Source organism: Primulina tabacum, chromosome 11 (assembly GCF_025594145.1).
Source record: "Primulina tabacum isolate GXHZ01 chromosome 11, ASM2559414v2, whole genome shotgun sequence".
In the NCBI taxonomy this organism is placed as follows: Eukaryota; Viridiplantae; Streptophyta; class Magnoliopsida; order Lamiales; family Gesneriaceae; genus Primulina; species Primulina tabacum.
The window spans coordinates 1703756-1721734 of record NC_134560.1 but is presented as its reverse complement, the minus strand read 5'-3'; the positions used below and the strand labels follow the sequence as shown (position 1 = coordinate 1721734).

Here is a 17979-nt window from a genome sequence, read left to right as displayed (position 1 = left end):
TTGGATTATCCACCCGTGCCACCATTGTTGATGAAGCAAATATATGCCAAGAGTGCAGAAAATCAAGAGATTTTGAGAAGTAGCAGCTTCAATGGGTGTTGGGATTGAAATCATTAATTATATTATGACAGCAATTTAATCCAAGAACCAAACAGATGAGAAAGCTACCTCATGCAGTATGTAGCACCAAGTTTCGATTTGGGGGAGATTTAATTTTTTTGTTTTCTAACTTTCACGGTTATTTAAAGTTTTTTAATCCATTAACTTACATTTTATCTAAAAAAAATTTGTCATTACTTTTATTAAAATACTGATGTGACATCATATGTGTCAATAATGTATGTCGTCTCGTTAGCAACATGTGGTGCTACATTAACATTTCAATGAAAAAAGACTAAGATGGAGTGACCGAACAAAAGCTGGGGATTCAACAGTTTCATGTCTAAATAGGATGAAACTAAGGTTACTTGTAATTAAACATGAAGTTTTATGTTCAATAATAAGCTGTCTTAGCTTCAATTTATGCCAGAGTTCGAAACTTAGCACAGAGGAAGCAGCATGTTATAGGGTCAAACTAGGTTTCTCCAGTTACCCCTCCGTATAGTGCCATTCTTACCACCTGGAAGATAACTGCAAAGCCCAAGAACATAAAATCATCGGTGTTAGCATGTAACGATGAGACGTAAGTCTTAATTTATTTCCAACACAGTTTTACAATATTTTCTTCATTAGTCACGCCAAGCGTTAGTATGAGTACAGAAGATAGTAAAGGGAGAATCTTGGAAAATTAGGCTTACAAGAAATGACAAGCAAGACTGCGAATAGAATGAGAACAACGTGTGCTGGTTCGAATGCATGTTTGGAGGGTAAAGAACCCACTCCTCTCCTTGTTATGTTCTTCTCAAACTTGGCCACTTTCTTCTCCGCCAGCCGCTTCGACACAGTCTACAAAACCCCATTTTATTCATCATAAATTGTTTGTGATGCATCCCGATATTATAATATAAATCAGAAGCCTAAGTTCAAGGGAGAATTGCAAAAAGAGAGAGAGAGAGAGACTAATTTTTCTTTCTTCGGACAAGGAATTTAATAATAAAAAGTAAAAGAAGATGACACTTAAACGCGCAACCACGCAAGTCATCTTCTAACTCCTGGCCATCAGGGTTAATTAATATTTGTGTCATAATAAGCAAACGGAGCCCTATCAAACGACTATCAATCCACCACCATTGATGATGTCGTAAAATTCTTAAAACTCTGTAAGAGGAAAAATCAGTACTTCGTATCACGGAAAGAAAGAGCACACATGAATATCTATCCAGCGCAATGCTCGTGAAATATAAACCATAAGATAGTTGTTGTAGTTTCACAAATCGAAAAAATAAATAAAAATATCCCAGATTTATTTTGCGAAAGCCGGGGGAAATTGATGAAATCTTGAGGGGGGAAATTAAGATACGTGAAAACAGGAGCTATTAGATAGAACGCAATTCATGGCGAACAAAAATGCGTATGAAATTAATTAAATAAAATTAATCTGTATGTTGCTGCTCATCCTCAGAGAGAGTGACAGGGATACCATTTTTGGTTGTCCGAGGAAGAATTGTTCACAAGATTGAAAGCAGTGCGCTGTTGCTGTCAGAAGATGAAAGACTTTTGTAAGACTGCAGAAACCTCGGACTTATGACAGAAACCTACGACTTTGGCACTGTCACACACACACATATATATGTATGTATTTGTTTTTCATCTCCTCCCTGTTAATATTTCCTTCTTTTTCATATAATCCCTTTTCACATTTTTTTTTTACCTTCCTTGCCCGCAAGAATCCAGCATTAACTGTGGCCTGATTTATCATTAACAGCATTCCACATCAGAATGGATGTTTCACAAGTTCAGTTTATGGATACGTCCATGACCTTTAAAATTTCTTATGTTTTGGGTAACACTCGATCGATATGAATGTCATTTTAATATCTTGCCAAAATCAAATTTCTTTTTCTAAATCAAATCAACCGATCCTATCGCATATTTTTTCTTTTCCATACATTGAGAGTGGATCATCGTTCAAATATTACCCTGTTACATAAATATTATTTGTCTCATTCAATTGCTTAAGTCAATTCATTTGCAATCTTGAAACAATTTATTTTTTTTAATTCATCTATCGGTGGAATATCATCTTACAAAAGAAAAATTTTGAGTATCTTAATCATGTGTTCCCAAAATATATTAAAACATAAATTATTCTTACGATAGACAATGTGTTTTAGGGGGAAAAAAAATTTGTATATTACTTTTTAAAAGTAAATCAATTGGAAGGTACTCATCGATCATATTCAAGACCCCAAATATAGAGTTACAAAGAAATATTTGACTGTTGCCTTCATTCAATTTTTATCCATAGGTCGCCATATAAGGCAAACGAGCATTAAGTCGAGTAAATTAAACCCAACAACATTACACCACCCAGAAAAATATTTGTACAGATATTGTTCGATATTGACAGCGCTGCTCGATAATTTTCATCAAACAAGTTTGAACACGGTACTATATTACAGCATTAATCATCGTCGAATCAAATAATCATTTTTCCATAGAATCAATAGTACCAGCTGCATGAAAAAGGGGGAGCTGCAGAAGGTTTTTTTTACCCTGTGTTATTTTCGAATACATAAACAGCAAAATTTAGAAAATGCTATGTGAACCGACTAATTGCCTAAAAAATAAAATGTTTATCAAAATTAGATTCCTACAGGACCTGAGGCCTGACTGAGGGAAAGATCGCCGAAATTGATATAAACACCACTGGGGGCAGATAGAAGAATACATTTCTCACCAATTTTGCAACTGAGAGGTAACACTTTTTGTGACGGGGTGGTATTCTGTATGTAGATGTCTCTTAGCCTTCTCTGAACCAGGTTGCCCAAGCCACTCATCATATAGTCTTCTGATTCTAGGATTTTCAAAAGGATCCGACACCAATACCTAAAAATTAGGATATTTGGGCAATTATAAGTCAATTGAAACCAGTAAGCAAAATCAACATTTTATCAGAAGAATACAATGCACCAAATCACTATTTCGATGAAGATATTATTGAGAATTACTTCCATGCACAATTATTTACGGTCATGACATCAAGAATCACTCGCTCCCAAACTCGTTCAAGGACATTGTAGTTTTATGTTTTCTCGAGAATGTTCTGATGTTAACGAAAAATAAACTGATCCATACATGTGTACCCATTTACTAATAGCGAATGGAAATTTGGGCAAAAATAATAACAGTTGTTCAGGCTTAACCCACTAGCAGTTAACTTACGCTTTCTGAATATGCTGCTTCCAACAATGGAATCAAATCTTTTGCAGATTGGCCAGCGATTGGCTTGATTTGACCTCCACCGTTCAAGCATCCTGTAAAATGACCAATAATGCCAAAGCCATATAAGATTTATAGAAGTAACACACTGATTATGGTAACCAAATCATTTATATGACAAGACAAAAATATTACCTGAAGGACACGCCATGATCTCCAAAAAATGATATTCACACTTCCCACTTTTAATTTTCGTGACAATGTTTCGCAGGTTCCTGAATCCATAACACAGGGCAAATCTCAAGACAACTTTACCCTGCACCTGCATTACAAGAACCATCATTAATCAGAATACAGAACACAAAAGTGGAATTTCTTATTTGAAGAATGAGTAAATAGATGGGCTGATACAAACATAGCACAGACAACTTCATGCTACTTGTATCAGAGAAAGCAAAACAATCAAAACTGATGCCATAAATGATACAAGTGTCATTTGAGGGATACAGAGTATTAACACAAGAACACGTCAATTAATCAGACAATTTCAGTGGTCTAACTGGAGCATTTTCAGGATCAGACAACAATTTTCCCAAATCTCAGAAAACAGTGTCCATAAGCTGGATATATTGCACTTACTTCGAGAGTCACTTCACGGAAATCTGCATTTCTGATAGTCTTATACTCGAGTGGGCCTTTGATTTCCTTCCCAAAAAGCAGCTTTGTAGCGTATCTAAACACAGTGTCAGCATATCCTCCAGAGCTTCCATGAGCTCCATAAAGATGGCCATCTTCATCTACATTTGACAATCTGTCAAAAAACAAAGTCACCCTATCAGTCCCTCGCCACATCCATTTTCTAAATAACCTAGAGATGGTATAGAAACTCACAATTTATCAACAGGAGATTCCTCCAGATTCGTTAAATTAACAGATCCCAACTGCAACAATGAAACAATAAATTTTCAGTGAACATATAAAGTAGATAGAAGAAAGAAATCAGACTGCAACAACCAAAAGCAAACCTTAATTAAATCTAAAACTTCTCCGGTAGTCAATACAGAATCAACTTCTGCAATTCTTTCACCATCGGAGTCCAATTGGAACACAAAATCATCACGAGAAGCCTCAAGTTTTTTGTCATAACATGGCATAACAGTAACATGATAGATCTCTTCAGGCCTGCCCAAATATAGAGTCAACATTAAATCAATCCTTTTCCAACCTCCAGCTTTCAATATAGGCCATAGCCATTTTTGCGACTGCTCCTAACACAAAACTAAGTTTCATTAAAAATAATTGTTTACCCTTCCTAGTAGTTTTGGTAACATCATTGTTGCCATATTATTAAGGTGGTTTCAGAAACCAACTCATAACATCCAAAACATAAGCACTATGATGCAACAGAGCAAATATTTTGAATATATGGGCAAATTATGGATCACCTGAGTCCTAATTTTTGGCATATGTGGTTTTTAATGGCAGAGCCGATTGTTTGTTGAGGACTTTTAACTGAGGAAATATATGGTAAGATATATGATCCAAGAGTTTTTTCTGCATAGCATATCCAACCTGCAATTAACATCATGGAAAAGTCAGATACAGCCTTCAAATTGGACACATCGTAATTCAATGCTTAAACGGACCAACTTTGCTGCAGCTCACCCTCAACTCAGCTTCAGCAAGAAAAAAGAGAAAAGAAAAATTTTTCAATCCATCAGGCATGCCGTATCCAGGTGGGGAAAAAAGTGATTTGACATCTAGCATGGGTACAATAATTAGAGATTTACACTAGAATCTCAGAATAAATGACACACCGGGACATGCAGATGAAATCATAGGGAGCAGGGGTGATTTTGATCTCTCCTCATCAGTTGGGCTGCATTTGTTATACCGTGCTAGGAATTCATTACAGGACTCTATAAGTGTTAAATCCCGACTGCAGCTGGTATCAAATATGGCTTTCACACCCAAGGACTTGAATAATGTTGTGAGCTTTCCAAATATCTGAAAAATATTAAGTTCTTGGTAAGACCAGAAAACATGAATCCGAGAAGATAATCATCAGACAGTATCGACAAATGGACAACATGAGAATTTCAGCTGTAACCTCTTACTCACCTGATAAGGAGAGAAGCCAAAATGAACTGCAAGGGAAGCCCTGGACTGGGGAGAGAGGGAGACGATGACATATTTTCCTTTGTCGAGGTTGGAAAGAAACTCATCTAAACTTTGCTTCTCAAGCATAACTGTCTCTGCCGATGTTATGCACCCGCTGCATACACATGAAAAACACAAGTTTTGTATTTTTCTATTATAATCTATACGGAATAAGAAGCAAATCAACTTAAATATTCTTTCACACCTTCCTCCCGAACAATTTTTTAGTTTTCTATTCCCTCCCAACTCCTCTCTGTCTCACGAAAAGATTACACACTCACAAACAAAAAAAGTAAGCAGTGATATCCATTCAACTTGAGCAACAAGTCCACCTTACCTGCATGCTAAGCAGTCTTTGAGGGAAATCTTTACTGGATCAGTTTGCACAGCTTTAGGAGCACTACTTGCTTTTCCTACACCCTGATTCATAAATAACTATAAATGTGCGTATTTACCAATCGTCATGCTCGTGTTTTTACTCTCCTGTGAAGTTAGGATGATAGCAAATGATTAAACAAAAAATATTTACGAAGCAGATCATAAACTGCTTGATTGCGGTAAACCAAGAAACATCACTTCCTAAGAATCATAGATCAAATTAGAACCGTAAAGAATTATCGACCAAACAAAAAAGCACAGAGAGAATATGTCAAATATAAATTAATTATATATATATAAAAATACGAACAGAAAACCAGAACGACTCGTCACCTCAGTTTTAATAACGCAACCCTGAGATGGTGCTATGTAATCATTCAAATCCCCAATTCTCAACGTAGCTGAAAATTTTTCCGACATCGTACGTTTGTTCAGATAAAACAAAATTGGATTACATGCACTTGATTGTGCTAAAAAAATCTATTTTTAGTATCTTCACCGCGGAAGATAAGGATTTGAAGCCATGGAGGTTTAGGAAAATTAGGGCTACAAATTGCTGAAACGGGGTATGTGGAGGTGAAGACGAGATAATATTTCACTGTGTTGCCGGTGCACAGCTCTCAAGTAGCAGCGAAATAATAACAATAATAATCAATATATTACTTCAATACAAAGGGATATTCCTTTTAAAAAAGATTGCAAACTTGTCTTTTTATGCCAAATTAAAATTTCAAGTACAATCCCTCCTTTTTTAAAAAATTAATTTACGATTTGTGATGCAAATTTTATCCAAAAAAATTGATTCAATAATCAAATTTGAAAATATAATTTTATATTTATGTTTCAATTTTTATTTCAAATATATATATATATATGAGTAAATTTCACATATTTATGTTAATGAGACCGGTTGATATTATTATATTTACAAATAAAAGTAATATTTTTTGTATTAAAAAATAATAATTTTTCATTAACCGAATCACATTGGAAGTTCGTCTCAGAAAATTAATGCATAAAACAATCTCATAATAATTTTTTAAAAATATACTACTGCTCGTTTCAAGCTTAAATGTACTCTTCTAAAATATTACCTTTACACACATCTACATGAAAACGTTGAATGCATCACAAAACAGACACCTACCCTCAAAATATAAATTCAAATGCCAATTCACCCATTTTTCCCCAATTTTATATAATTCACGTTGAAAGCATGCGCATGTTCGCTGTGAAAATTTCTATTTAGTTAGATATTAAAAAAAACTTCAAATATTGAAGGAATATAATGCACCGGAGAAAGTAACGCTTGCATTTACAGAATAAGACAAGTCAAAACAACTCCCACCAAAGCCAATAACTGCCCTTTTATGACACCATTTATTTTATATGGCCTTGAGATTACTCGGTTGTTGCTCAATCTCTTCCATAGGTCAATTATTTTCTTACCTTAAAAGATTTTATTTTAACCCAAATCAGGACTAGATAGTATCTTTATTTTTGTCTAAAATACACCCTCTAATAAGTGGTAGATTTTGGCATATAAACTTTGCACATCCATACACTGGGCAAGAACGCAATCCCAGACTTGCCCAAAATTGACAGACACCAGACATCCTTTTAGTAACGTAGTACAAATTCTACAGCCATAAGGAGGGGTATTTATTTTTTTTACGACACACCAAGTTTATTTTACAAATTTTCGGACGTCCCCCACCACTATCAACCTGGCTTATCCTACTATCACTCACCATCTTCGGTTTCCCTTTTCCAACTTGTTGTTCTCATACAAACGGAAGAGGCTGAAAGCTGAGATGGCCGACATCACCACCATGGAAAGGCTCACCAGCAATGAACTGGATATGCCCTCCGCGATTTGGTTGCAGAATTTACCATACATGATGCATATCTTCATCCATTGCATTTCTTTATGCCCGAATTTCGCAAACAGCGCCGACTGTGTGGCCGCTGCCGCCGCTGCTAATGTCACGTAGGCCATCACCTGAAAGTACAAATTCACAACGTTCGACTTTTGACGGATTAATTTACAAGAAGTCCTCTCTCTCCATCGCCAGATAGAAAGCTACTTAAATAAGTAGGAAAACTCAACTTCTTGAAAGTTACATGAACACAGCTATGTCGAAAATTAACGTGTGAATCCAAGAAGGCAGATGTTTTCGAGAAATGATCAGGTTTAATGCATGATATATACAATCTTACTGCTGCACAATTCCATACCTGATCTCCAGAGAAAATGGCCCAAGCCAAGGGTTTGTTGAACAAAACAATCCCTCTAATCATATTCACAACACACCTCAAAACTTGCACCAGTGAGTAGGCAGCCGCTAGCCCATCTGCCACCACCAAGAAACTGCAACATATTCAAAAAATGGAACCATAGGATCTTAGTAAAGTAAGTATATAATAAAACCGATCATTTGGCATAGATCTTACACAAGGGCTTTCATGTCTGTAAACTTAGCCTCCTTCCGTATTGTGAAAATCTCCTTAACCTGAGAATCGGTTCCTATAAGAACAGCGGAAAGAATGGCCAAACCGGAGATCACACACCTCAGAACCAGTTCCACTAGCCTCAACCTCCTATCTATCACCTTCAAATTGCTCCCATTGTACACAGGAACATTACCGGGACTGGGGCTAACTCCCACATTAAGGTAATTCATCTTCACACACCAAGCTTGTGCAGAAATCAGTGGAAAAATGATGGAAGTGGTTGGAAAATGGATAGACCAATTCCACTTCTCACAATGACAATAAATTTTAGCAATAACTCGACAACCCAATGCTGGCCTACCTTCATTCCACCACTTATATAAAAATCACCCTAAAGAAAATGAAAAAAACTATATTTGTCTTTTTTAATCATAAGGAAGCCTATCGTAATTATACTTATATGTTTTTTTTTAAATATCATTTTAAAATTTCCGATTGATACTTACATGGTTAATATTAAATCTTATTGCAATGCTGCACATTTTACAAATTTTTTTAGGGGCACAAAATGATATGACCATGTCTTTTTTTTTTCTTGGTGTTGGTTTCAACTATTATATAATTATACTCATTTTCTTTCGCTACTTTGAGCAAAAATTATATCTCCTTTATATATAATATATAAGTGGCAATTTGAAACCGAAGGGGGGCATATCAACCTCTAGTCGTATATTTAGTAAAATATCTGGGACATCATTTGAGAAGGAAGGGCAGTAAGATTGCTATATTTTCTGGGGGTGAGGGGCAATGATTGCTTGTTTCAAGGAAAAAATATGAAGTGACAAGACGAGGGCTGAGCATGGGCCATCTATTTTGAGTCTCTCTTCTCGCAGTTAATAAGCCGTACTGGAATTATTTGATTTATTAATGACTCCATCGGATCATATTGAAAATTCTAGAAATATTGAAAATGTAGTATGTGTTATTATCGTTAATCGATTTCCGTGTGTTTGGTAGGTAAAATTTCAATTTCGTAGAGTCCATTTCTTGATTTTGTTAACAATATATACATGATGATATACCTCACTTTGTTACTTGTATATAAATTTGTTTATTTTTATATTTAAGATAATTGAAAAGCAAAGTTTACAACCAATTTTTTATTTTATTTTATTTATTTATTTAATTGAAAAAATGGTTGCACGTTTTCCAAGATTAGTTAATAGAATCAACAAAAAATGTTATTAAATGAGAAACAATACAAATGACACTTAATGCTGAAAGTTGAAAAACAAAATGAAAAATTGCCACGTAAATTTAATTTCTAATTCAACAAATGAGACAGTAACCCAGATTACCGATGCAACGACCCACTTTTTCAAGGCGTATAATCGAACTTGCACGAGTCATGACCTGCCATGGGTAATAAAACACCCAAGTTAGAAACCATTACGTACTAATTCATTTTTGAGATCAGAAATGATGCAATCACAAGCAGTAGGCACATGCAGAGGTGCACCTAGCTAGGTGGGCCAATTTGTGCCATTCATAGAAATAACGTTAAACGTTTCAAGTTTTGTTTAAAACCAAGATCCACTTCTTCTCGAGTTGAGATCGATTTTTAAATGTTACAGTCGTTTCGTTCAAACAGCAGTATTTCGAGCTAGGGTCGAGCCCCGTCAGTCCCGACGGATCCAATAAATACATCCATGTGAGGACAGATGATTTAAAAATATTTAACATGGATCCTCTCTTCCGGACCCACAAGATCCCAGACCTAACGAGAGAGATCTCTCTCCCTCCTTTTTTTTGCATAGGTCACAGCCTTCACCTTCAGGTACTTTATGCTTAGTTAACTTGCGTTACGCGGGAAGCTTCAAGCTCTTCCTCCGAAAGTACGGAGACGGTAAACTGGGCTCCATGCAGCTTGCCCCGAAATGACCTGGTCGATAGATAGTGAGATGTGCCTACTGGGTTTGAGACCGGTTAAAACTGCGGTGTCATCGAAATAACAACCGCTTCCCTTGTGCCTCATATTTTGATAATAGCTGTTGAATACATAAGATGCGTAATCCTTTGTTGTGTTGGGGTAAAAACGTGTCTGGTTCATTGAATTGTGATGCAGTTCGCACCATTGGTACATGCCCAATTCATAGCCTTGACCAGATCATCTTCTGATGTTTGATCATCTGCTATGCAGTAATCCCTCAAAGTGCGCATCTTCCAAACATGTATAAATATTGATAAATCATCAGAGAAAATATTGCAGAGACACAACACGCGGTTTCAAGAAAAGGTGAATAGAAAGTTACCCGAATTCTGAGATATTGACAATAGAAAGATCAAAGTTAGTATAATCTTCTTCTGCATTATGGAAACAGAACAGAAATCCTGGAAATGGGAAAAGACTATGCAATAAGAAAAATGCAGGAAGTAGTATAAACAGAACATCTTTCAGATCCAAAGCCAAGGACTTCAGATGTGAATTACCTAGAAATCCCTGTCTGATCCTTACTGATAAGACGTGATGATGTTAGAATAATCTCAACCGTAACACATTTTTGACTGGGATTCTTGCCCTTTTTTCAAGTTTTAAAAAATAACGGTTTACAATATGTTGTGCTAATACACACAGACATGCTCCATTGTTTAAGTTTTCACGTGGCCTTTGTAACAGCGAGTACTCAGATCTCCAGACCAAAATTAAATTGAGCTCCACTGTACATTTTATGATTTAAACAACAGCCAACCGTTTTAGCATTTTATATTCACTAAATCACGACACACTTAGAAATGGGGATCGATCTGCCATTTCTTCATTGTAGAATGGCCTCACCTTTTTACGGATTCAAACTCACTGTAGCGCCCCTTCCCCAACAGTTCTCAAATAACAAAAACCAAAATGCGGGTATCGAATTTCCATGGCAGAGACGAAGCCATTTTAATCACATCATGGCATGTTAGTGATGCATGAAATCGATTAGCTTCTCATGATATGGTCAATTGACAATTATAAACCCAACACATCACAAATCAACATAAAAAAGAAACTATGCATGTATATGCCAGCACTGAGTGTCATGGATAACAGTTGCAAATTAAAGAAAAAATAATAGTGACCACTGTACATAAGAGGGTGGCCATGAATAGCATCCAGTAAGATGGGAACATTCGCTTGCATCCAAGCTGTTTCGCGAGTTTGCTTTTTAATCTATAAGGAAAAGCAGCAACTAAAGGTTTGACAGACATAATTAACAATGAAGTTTCATGCCGTGTACGAAATCGAAAGGTCCACCATGGAGAATGATGAAACTCAAGGAAGTGAACCCAATGAGTGACGATCGTTTGACAGTGCCTCCACCTTCGAAGTTGTGTCATACATGTTCTTCAGTAGATCCTGGATTTTGCTATACATCATTTGGGAAGGGTCACTTGTTCCTTCACCACTCTGTGACACCCTTGTACTTTCCTGAAGCTTAATCTTTTCGAACAAATATTGTTTCTCGGCCTCAGCCTCATGCATTCTTTGCTTCAGATATCTACTTGTATAATCCTCTTCTGACTTTTCGCTCTTGGCGAGTGAAATTCTTTGAAGCCACTCAGCTTCTCGTCGAGCTTCATTGGCTTTCAGCTCGAACATGTCAGCCTCAGCCTGTTTGAGCCTAACAATATTATCAAGCTCATCAATTTGTATCTTCTTTCTCTGCCTTTCCATCTTCAGTGCTGCCACTTCCCTGGCTTTATCCTTAAGCTCTTGCTCACAAGCATCAACAGCCAAACGGGCTTTTTTTACCATCCGCATTTTCTCTTCTGCAACATTCTCCATCTTTTTAACAGCTTCCTGCACTACGTCTGCTATCCTGTTGAATGCTTCCTGTGGGGATATCATCCTGCCACTTTCTTCATTCTCTTGGATCTTTAAGGGGTCTGCCTCAAGCTCTGTAAAGGTAACAAAATTTTAATAAAATAAGAGCGAGTCTCTGAAATTAGTATTTCCAGTATCATGCAAAAGGAAACAGAAGTATGGAACTCATTGTAAAGAACTTCATCGCAGGAGTAACTCAAAGAATCTCAAGAAGTTGCAAAAGAGGATTAATTTGTTCTATATGGAATTTGATGCTAACGTATTTAACAGAACAAATCGGACAAACTATAAAGCAGATGAACATAATTCACCTTGCAGGTTGCGAAGGAATGTCGAGCAATAATAACCTAAGCTTAGATGGCACAAACAAGTTGATTGAAAAATAGCTGTCATCCAGTAACTTGGTATTTGGATTTGAAAAATGCTAGTCACGTAACCTCAGGAGTAGACTAAGTCAATCTTGAAATAAAAACAATAAGGATGACTAGAATAGCCTATTATTTGCATCTTGAACTCAGAGGAAGAAGCCAAATTATATGTTGTCAATCCGCAGAATGACAATACTATGCAAGTTAAATTCATTTTGTTAATTGGCTTCTCTAAAAAATTAAAATCCAGGTGTAAAACAATTTCCCCCCAAAACTATTACGAACAGTGGAAAGATAGGATACACTACCTAATATTAAATAAAGACGACGTCACATCAAAATGTAAGGCAGGTTGTTAGAGGTAGACCCCTTTGAAATAAATCCTCATTTTCCGTTTCTCATCCCAAACATCGATATAGCATTCTTAAATGCAAATCCCATCAAATCCTCCTAAGCCATGTACAGTATGTTTAATACAAAAACCAAAAGAAGTTCGCAACTGAAGATATGAACAACAATCATTGGTTCACCAAGCTGAGTATAGTAAGCCCTATATAATAATCTGTTTTTGTGTTCATTTCATCAAAAACCAGTTCATTTCATCAAAAACCAGGCAACAAAGAAAAAATATAAATGTAGCAACGAGCATAATTCACGATATAACCTTGTGAATAAAGCTTACCTTGAAAGAGCAATAAGATTACTTTACAAGCCATAGGTTCTGCTACCCCACCCTTCAATTTTTCAATGAGCTCCTCACACTTCCTGAACAATTTCCTGCCTCTATAATCCTCACTCCCACGGAAAATTCTACTTACAAAGTCCAGTTCTCTGATTAAAGCATCCCTATCCCAGGTCGGCGCACAATGCTGGAATACATCTTTCACCCACCCTAATAACTCAGATGTCCTACTACAAGCTCTGCATCTGAAAAGCATCTCTGCTGAACTAGTTCCATTCTTCACGCAAGGGCCCATGCCAATTTGTCCATTTCGAATAGCACAGTCAGTGTGAGTCCAGTGAGAACACAAATCACACCCAATCCAGCGGCATGTGTTAACCTCAAAATCAAACTTTTGGCAGATTACACACATGCAAAGGTTGCAAAAACCATTTCTCTTTACGCACAATTCACATGCACAATCCTCCGCTGGTAGTGCACTTCCACATGCTATGTTTCTGCACTTCTTGTACAAGAAAATGTCCATCAGCGAAGCTTGAGATAGACTGAGGCTTGGATGCAAAAATGCCTGGATTCCAGTCTTTATAGAAACAAGAATTTCTAGCTGAATCCTGTGTGCCATAGTCAGATTTTTCTCAGTCAAATCACCCCTACCTTGGACCAGCTTCTGCAGAAAAAGAAATTCGTCTCTTTGCTGAGAGCCGCCCAACCCTTCCAGAAAAGCACGAAGTTCGTTTTTAAACTTGTCTAAATACTCGTCTGGGAGATTCTGCATTTTTTCTGCTATGATTTCTATCCTTTCACTAGCCACATCCCGAAGAGACATTTTATCTGCATTCGAAATATGTCGGACGACAGAGTGCCCAGCAAAACCATTCTCTCTTTCTTTTTCCTTGTCCGGTTTCTTTGCTGTCAAAGCCTCAGCAGTGGGCCAAGTTTCTCGTGAACTGGCACTTTCTGTTGGAGATTCACGAACTAACCCATAATTTGAGCCATGTTCCTGAAGATTTGGAGATCCACATACATCTGGTGCAACTAAGGAGAGAGAGGTCTGCAGAACTCCCCCAGGTTGCAGCTGTTGACGAGGTGGTAGCATTGAGGATTGATTATTGAAATGAGAACCAGAAGATGTTCCCATATGAGAATAACCTGAAGTAGCAACAACTTAAAGTCACTTAACCACCAACAACGACAAACAACAATGTATTCTCGCTTACATCTTAATGTAAAACAATAATCACAATCTTCTAGGAAAGGATTGAATTGGCATGCCAGTACAATCTCTGATGAATATAAAACAAAGATCGATGGAATGGATCAAAACACAACATAACAACTCTAAGAACTACCAAGACCCGTAGTTTTGTATTACCAATCACCAATAGCTTCAACAGGTACAAATAACAAGAGAAAGCATTTTTTCATATGAAGCATTTTGTCACATGAAACTTTAATTTAGATATAGACCTCTGAAAAGCATAATAAAAAAACATTAAAATCACAAGTCCAGATAACTCCCGAAGGCAAATCAAGTATATTGTAAGTAACAGTAACAGAAATTCAGAGAAAAAAATATCATCCCTGTTATCCAAAAAGGGAAGCTTTGTATAAAATGAGTCGAAGGACAATTTCAAAAAAAATTCTAGCACACGAGATCAAAATCCAATTTTACAACCAGTCAACCATATTTCCAGGGATTAAGCTTCGGTAGTCAATATGACCGAAAAAAAAATAGAATAATTATTACATGACCGACGTGGTAAATATATGCTTTCTCGACAGATCACCGTAAGAAGTAAGAAACTACCAAAAATCCATAACAAAGGAGCTAAAATTACACGATTAAAGCCGAAAATGAAATTCCAAAACCAAACCAAACCAAACGCCGACTTATAACAAGCAAGATCTAGGTCCAGCAAACACTTAAACAAAATAAATAAATGTCACTTGAAAGGATCCATCTCATACCTGAAACGAGGTAACAAAACGAAATTCAAACAAAATTCCGGGAATTGACTCAATATTACCCCTTTTCCTCTTCGAAACCCTAGCTCAGCCGCAACGTATATGGGACGGAGAAACGCTGACTAGCCTGAAATTCCCTTGCTTTCTACCGTTTGGACTCGTCGAAGAGGGAGCAAAAACAAAACAGGAAAGTTGAAAAATAATGATAACCCGAATGGTGAGTACCCGGTAATCAGCGGGACCCACTTTGTTAAACTTCTTTCCGCGTTGACTTCGTTTATCGACGTCTCTCTTTTTTTCTTAAGTTTCCACTTGTTAAATACTAGCCGCATAGTACACCAACGTAACATCCGAGGATCGTTTTTCTAAATACGTTTTTGTAATTAAATAGGATATTTTATTTTATTTCAACATATTGTACTTTTTAGTTTTTAAAAAATATCTATCACTGTTTTCAAAAATATATATATATATATATATATCTCACTTTTAACATAATTTCTAAATATTTCACGCGCATTATATATATTACGTGAAAATTCAATATGTATACATACATCGCATGCAAAGGGACGCTAATTATTATCATATTTTCATATCTCTTGATCGGTTGATCCTTCAACATGAGAGGTCAAGATGCACATATATTTTTAAGTAATGTGATATTTGAAATAATGAATTTGACATATTTGGAACAATTAAATTTGAAATTAACTCTCATTTGACTTAGGCACATTTATCATTATCAAGAACAGTGGTTTTAAAGAATTTTAATTTCATATTAAAAAAAATTAAAATTCACCCAAAATAGGTGTGATTTAAATCCTTTGTCGAATAAAGCCATTCAATTACATTTATTCATTCAAATGCAGACTAAACGATCGAAATAGTACAGTATGCAGTTCAACTTTTAAATTTTTATTATGAACCTAGCGATTTTTTTTTATATATATTAGGTCGGAGCCACGTTCATTTTTACAATTTATTTCAAATTTTAACATGGCAAATGTACTATAATCCGGCCGCTTTATTGGGAGCTAAAAAAAGAAAAGAAAAATCATTCCCTCTGTTGTTAAAAATAAATTACACTGAATGTTCTGCTCTGGCTGGTGTGATTCAAAATGCAAGATCCCCTAAGTTCTGCCGATTTTTGGATTTATAGTTGTATGATTAACTTTTTGAACAGAAATCCCAAATATATGACTTATTAGCAGCTTATTTTCCTATTACTTCATGATTTTAATCAAGAAAATTTAGTATCTGCAATACAGTTTTTATATATATTTGTCCATGAGATACATAAACTTCTGACGTAAGATGAAAAGATTTCTTAATTACAGGAAAAGGAAGAGGATCATAGACTCATAAGTATGGCACAAAGTGATCATATTCCTACACTACAAGAAAAATGCCATACGACAACGGTGTCGTAGCCATTTTAAAACTGTTGTTAAAGCCAGTGTTGTTAGCTACAATTTGCGACGGTTTTAACAACCGTCGCAACAAATATTTGCGACGGAGAGCGTATATAAACCGTCGCTAATTAGCGACTGTTCTTTATGTCGTCGCTAAATTTAGCGACAGTTTAGTATTTACCGTCGCTAAATGTAAAATCGTCTCTAATTAGCGACGGTTTATACATTCCGTCGCTAATTTTTTAGGTAAATAAAAAAAATTTAAGAATTTAATAAATCTGTGTTTTGAATTGGTACAATCGTGTAAGAGATAAAAAAATTTAAGTATCGTGAAGTGATAAAATCGTGTAAGAAATAAAAATTTTAATTGTTTTGAAATGGTAAAAAAATCATGTAAGAGATAAAAATTTTAAGTGTTGTAAAGTAGTAAAATCGTGTAAGAGATAAAAATTTTAAATGTTGTGAAGTGGTAAAATCGTGTAAGTGAGAAAATTTTAAGTGTTGTGAAGTGAATGGAAGAAAATGAAGCGAATTTAAAGGTATTTATAGAGAGTGGTGGAAGAAAATGGAGGGAAGTTTAGGCGGGATCGAATTTTTTGAATTTGCGACGTTTAGTTTAGGACCGTCGCTAATTTTAGCAAAGGTTTGAGCTAAACCGTCGCTAACGTTAGCGACGGTTCTAAAACTGTATGGTCTAGACAGAAAGTCAGATCTTATAAATCTGGACAAAGAAGCGGACCATCAAGGAGTAGGATATCATCCCAAGCATCGAGTACATCTCGAAGCACAGGAAGAACACCTACGAAGAAAACTTTCAGAAGAGCTTATACTCGAGCCAATGAAAGTTTCAGGATTGCAATTGCTGGACATGTGGAGCAAGAGGTCATATTTCGACCAATTGTCCAGAAAATGAAAAAAGAGGTATTAAACGTTTCGATCCTACCCCGGATATTGAAGAAGCAGTTTATTACCAAGATCTAATTCAGGTATACAGATTCGAGGACATTGCCTCGGATGAAAGTATATATGAAGAAGAAGAAGAAGTCTTAAGTCAGGAAGAATCTGATGGAACAGAATCGGAATCTGACTGAGGACGAGGTGTTTCGACACGAAATACATGAAGATTTGTCTGGGTTTTTCAGTCAGACAACAATCTCTCATAATATGGTCCAAAAGATCATGAGAGAAAATCCTAGCCTACAGAGATATCAAGGATTCTCTGCAGGACAGGTAGAAAAGTTCTTAGGAAGTCTTGGCCTAAGAAACAGAAAGCATCATCTAATCTATAAAGTTTCTAGAAGGGAAATGGCAATCCCAATAGAACTCACAGGAAATAGAATGGAGATGCAGTTAATTCTTTCTGAAGAAATT

At 36.0% G+C, this 17979-nt stretch overlaps 3 protein-coding genes and 1 long non-coding RNA gene across 6 annotated transcripts; all 4 read right to left on the bottom strand.

The window, feature by feature from the left end:
• Positions 1-231: 231 nt before the first annotated feature.
• LOC142517610 (uncharacterized) lies at positions 232-1726 on the bottom strand. The gene is made up of 3 exons (XR_012813340.1): positions 1580-1726; positions 798-945; positions 232-630 (listed from the first exon to the last, which is right to left on the bottom strand). It is a non-coding gene; the product is annotated as an uncharacterized LOC142517610 (long non-coding RNA).
• Positions 1727-2575: 849 nt separating this feature from the next.
• On the bottom strand, positions 2576-6492 carry LOC142519068 (protein NAR1-like). Of its 2 annotated transcripts, none has more exons than XM_075621960.1 (11): positions 6193-6492; positions 5819-5901; positions 5443-5596; positions 5139-5328; positions 4767-4893; positions 4347-4503; positions 4213-4262; positions 3961-4132; positions 3517-3643; positions 3325-3416; positions 2576-2988 (listed from the first exon to the last, which is right to left on the bottom strand). In XM_075621960.1, exons 1-11 carry the CDS (start codon positions 6277-6279, stop codon positions 2836-2838), a joined length of 1392 nt encoding a protein of 463 aa, XP_075478075.1. In that variant the 5' UTR covers positions 6280-6492; the 3' UTR covers positions 2576-2835. The 2 variants fall into 2 exon arrangements, with proteins under 2 accessions (XP_075478075.1, XP_075478076.1); XM_075621961.1 differs by having other exon boundaries at positions 5819-5964; positions 6193-6491.
• Positions 6493-7381: 889 nt separating this feature from the next.
• LOC142519212 (CASP-like protein 2B1) lies at positions 7382-8670 on the bottom strand. Its single transcript, XM_075622153.1, has 3 exons — positions 8314-8670; positions 8098-8230; positions 7382-7861 (listed from the first exon to the last, which is right to left on the bottom strand). Exons 1-3 carry the CDS (start codon positions 8541-8543, stop codon positions 7607-7609), a joined length of 618 nt encoding a protein of 205 aa, XP_075478268.1. The 5' UTR covers positions 8544-8670; the 3' UTR covers positions 7382-7606.
• A 2678-nt stretch (positions 8671-11348) lies between these two features.
• On the bottom strand, positions 11349-15395 carry LOC142517830 (OBERON-like protein). Of its 2 annotated transcripts, none has more exons than XM_075620294.1 (3): positions 15256-15395; positions 13229-14377; positions 11349-12252 (listed from the first exon to the last, which is right to left on the bottom strand). In XM_075620294.1, exons 2-3 carry the CDS (start codon positions 14364-14366, stop codon positions 11627-11629), a joined length of 1764 nt encoding a protein of 587 aa, XP_075476409.1. In that variant the 5' UTR covers positions 14367-14377; positions 15256-15395; the 3' UTR covers positions 11349-11626. The 2 variants fall into 2 exon arrangements, with proteins under 2 accessions (XP_075476409.1, XP_075476408.1); XM_075620293.1 differs by having other exon boundaries at positions 15197-15383.
• Between the last annotated feature and the right edge of the window lie 2584 nt (positions 15396-17979).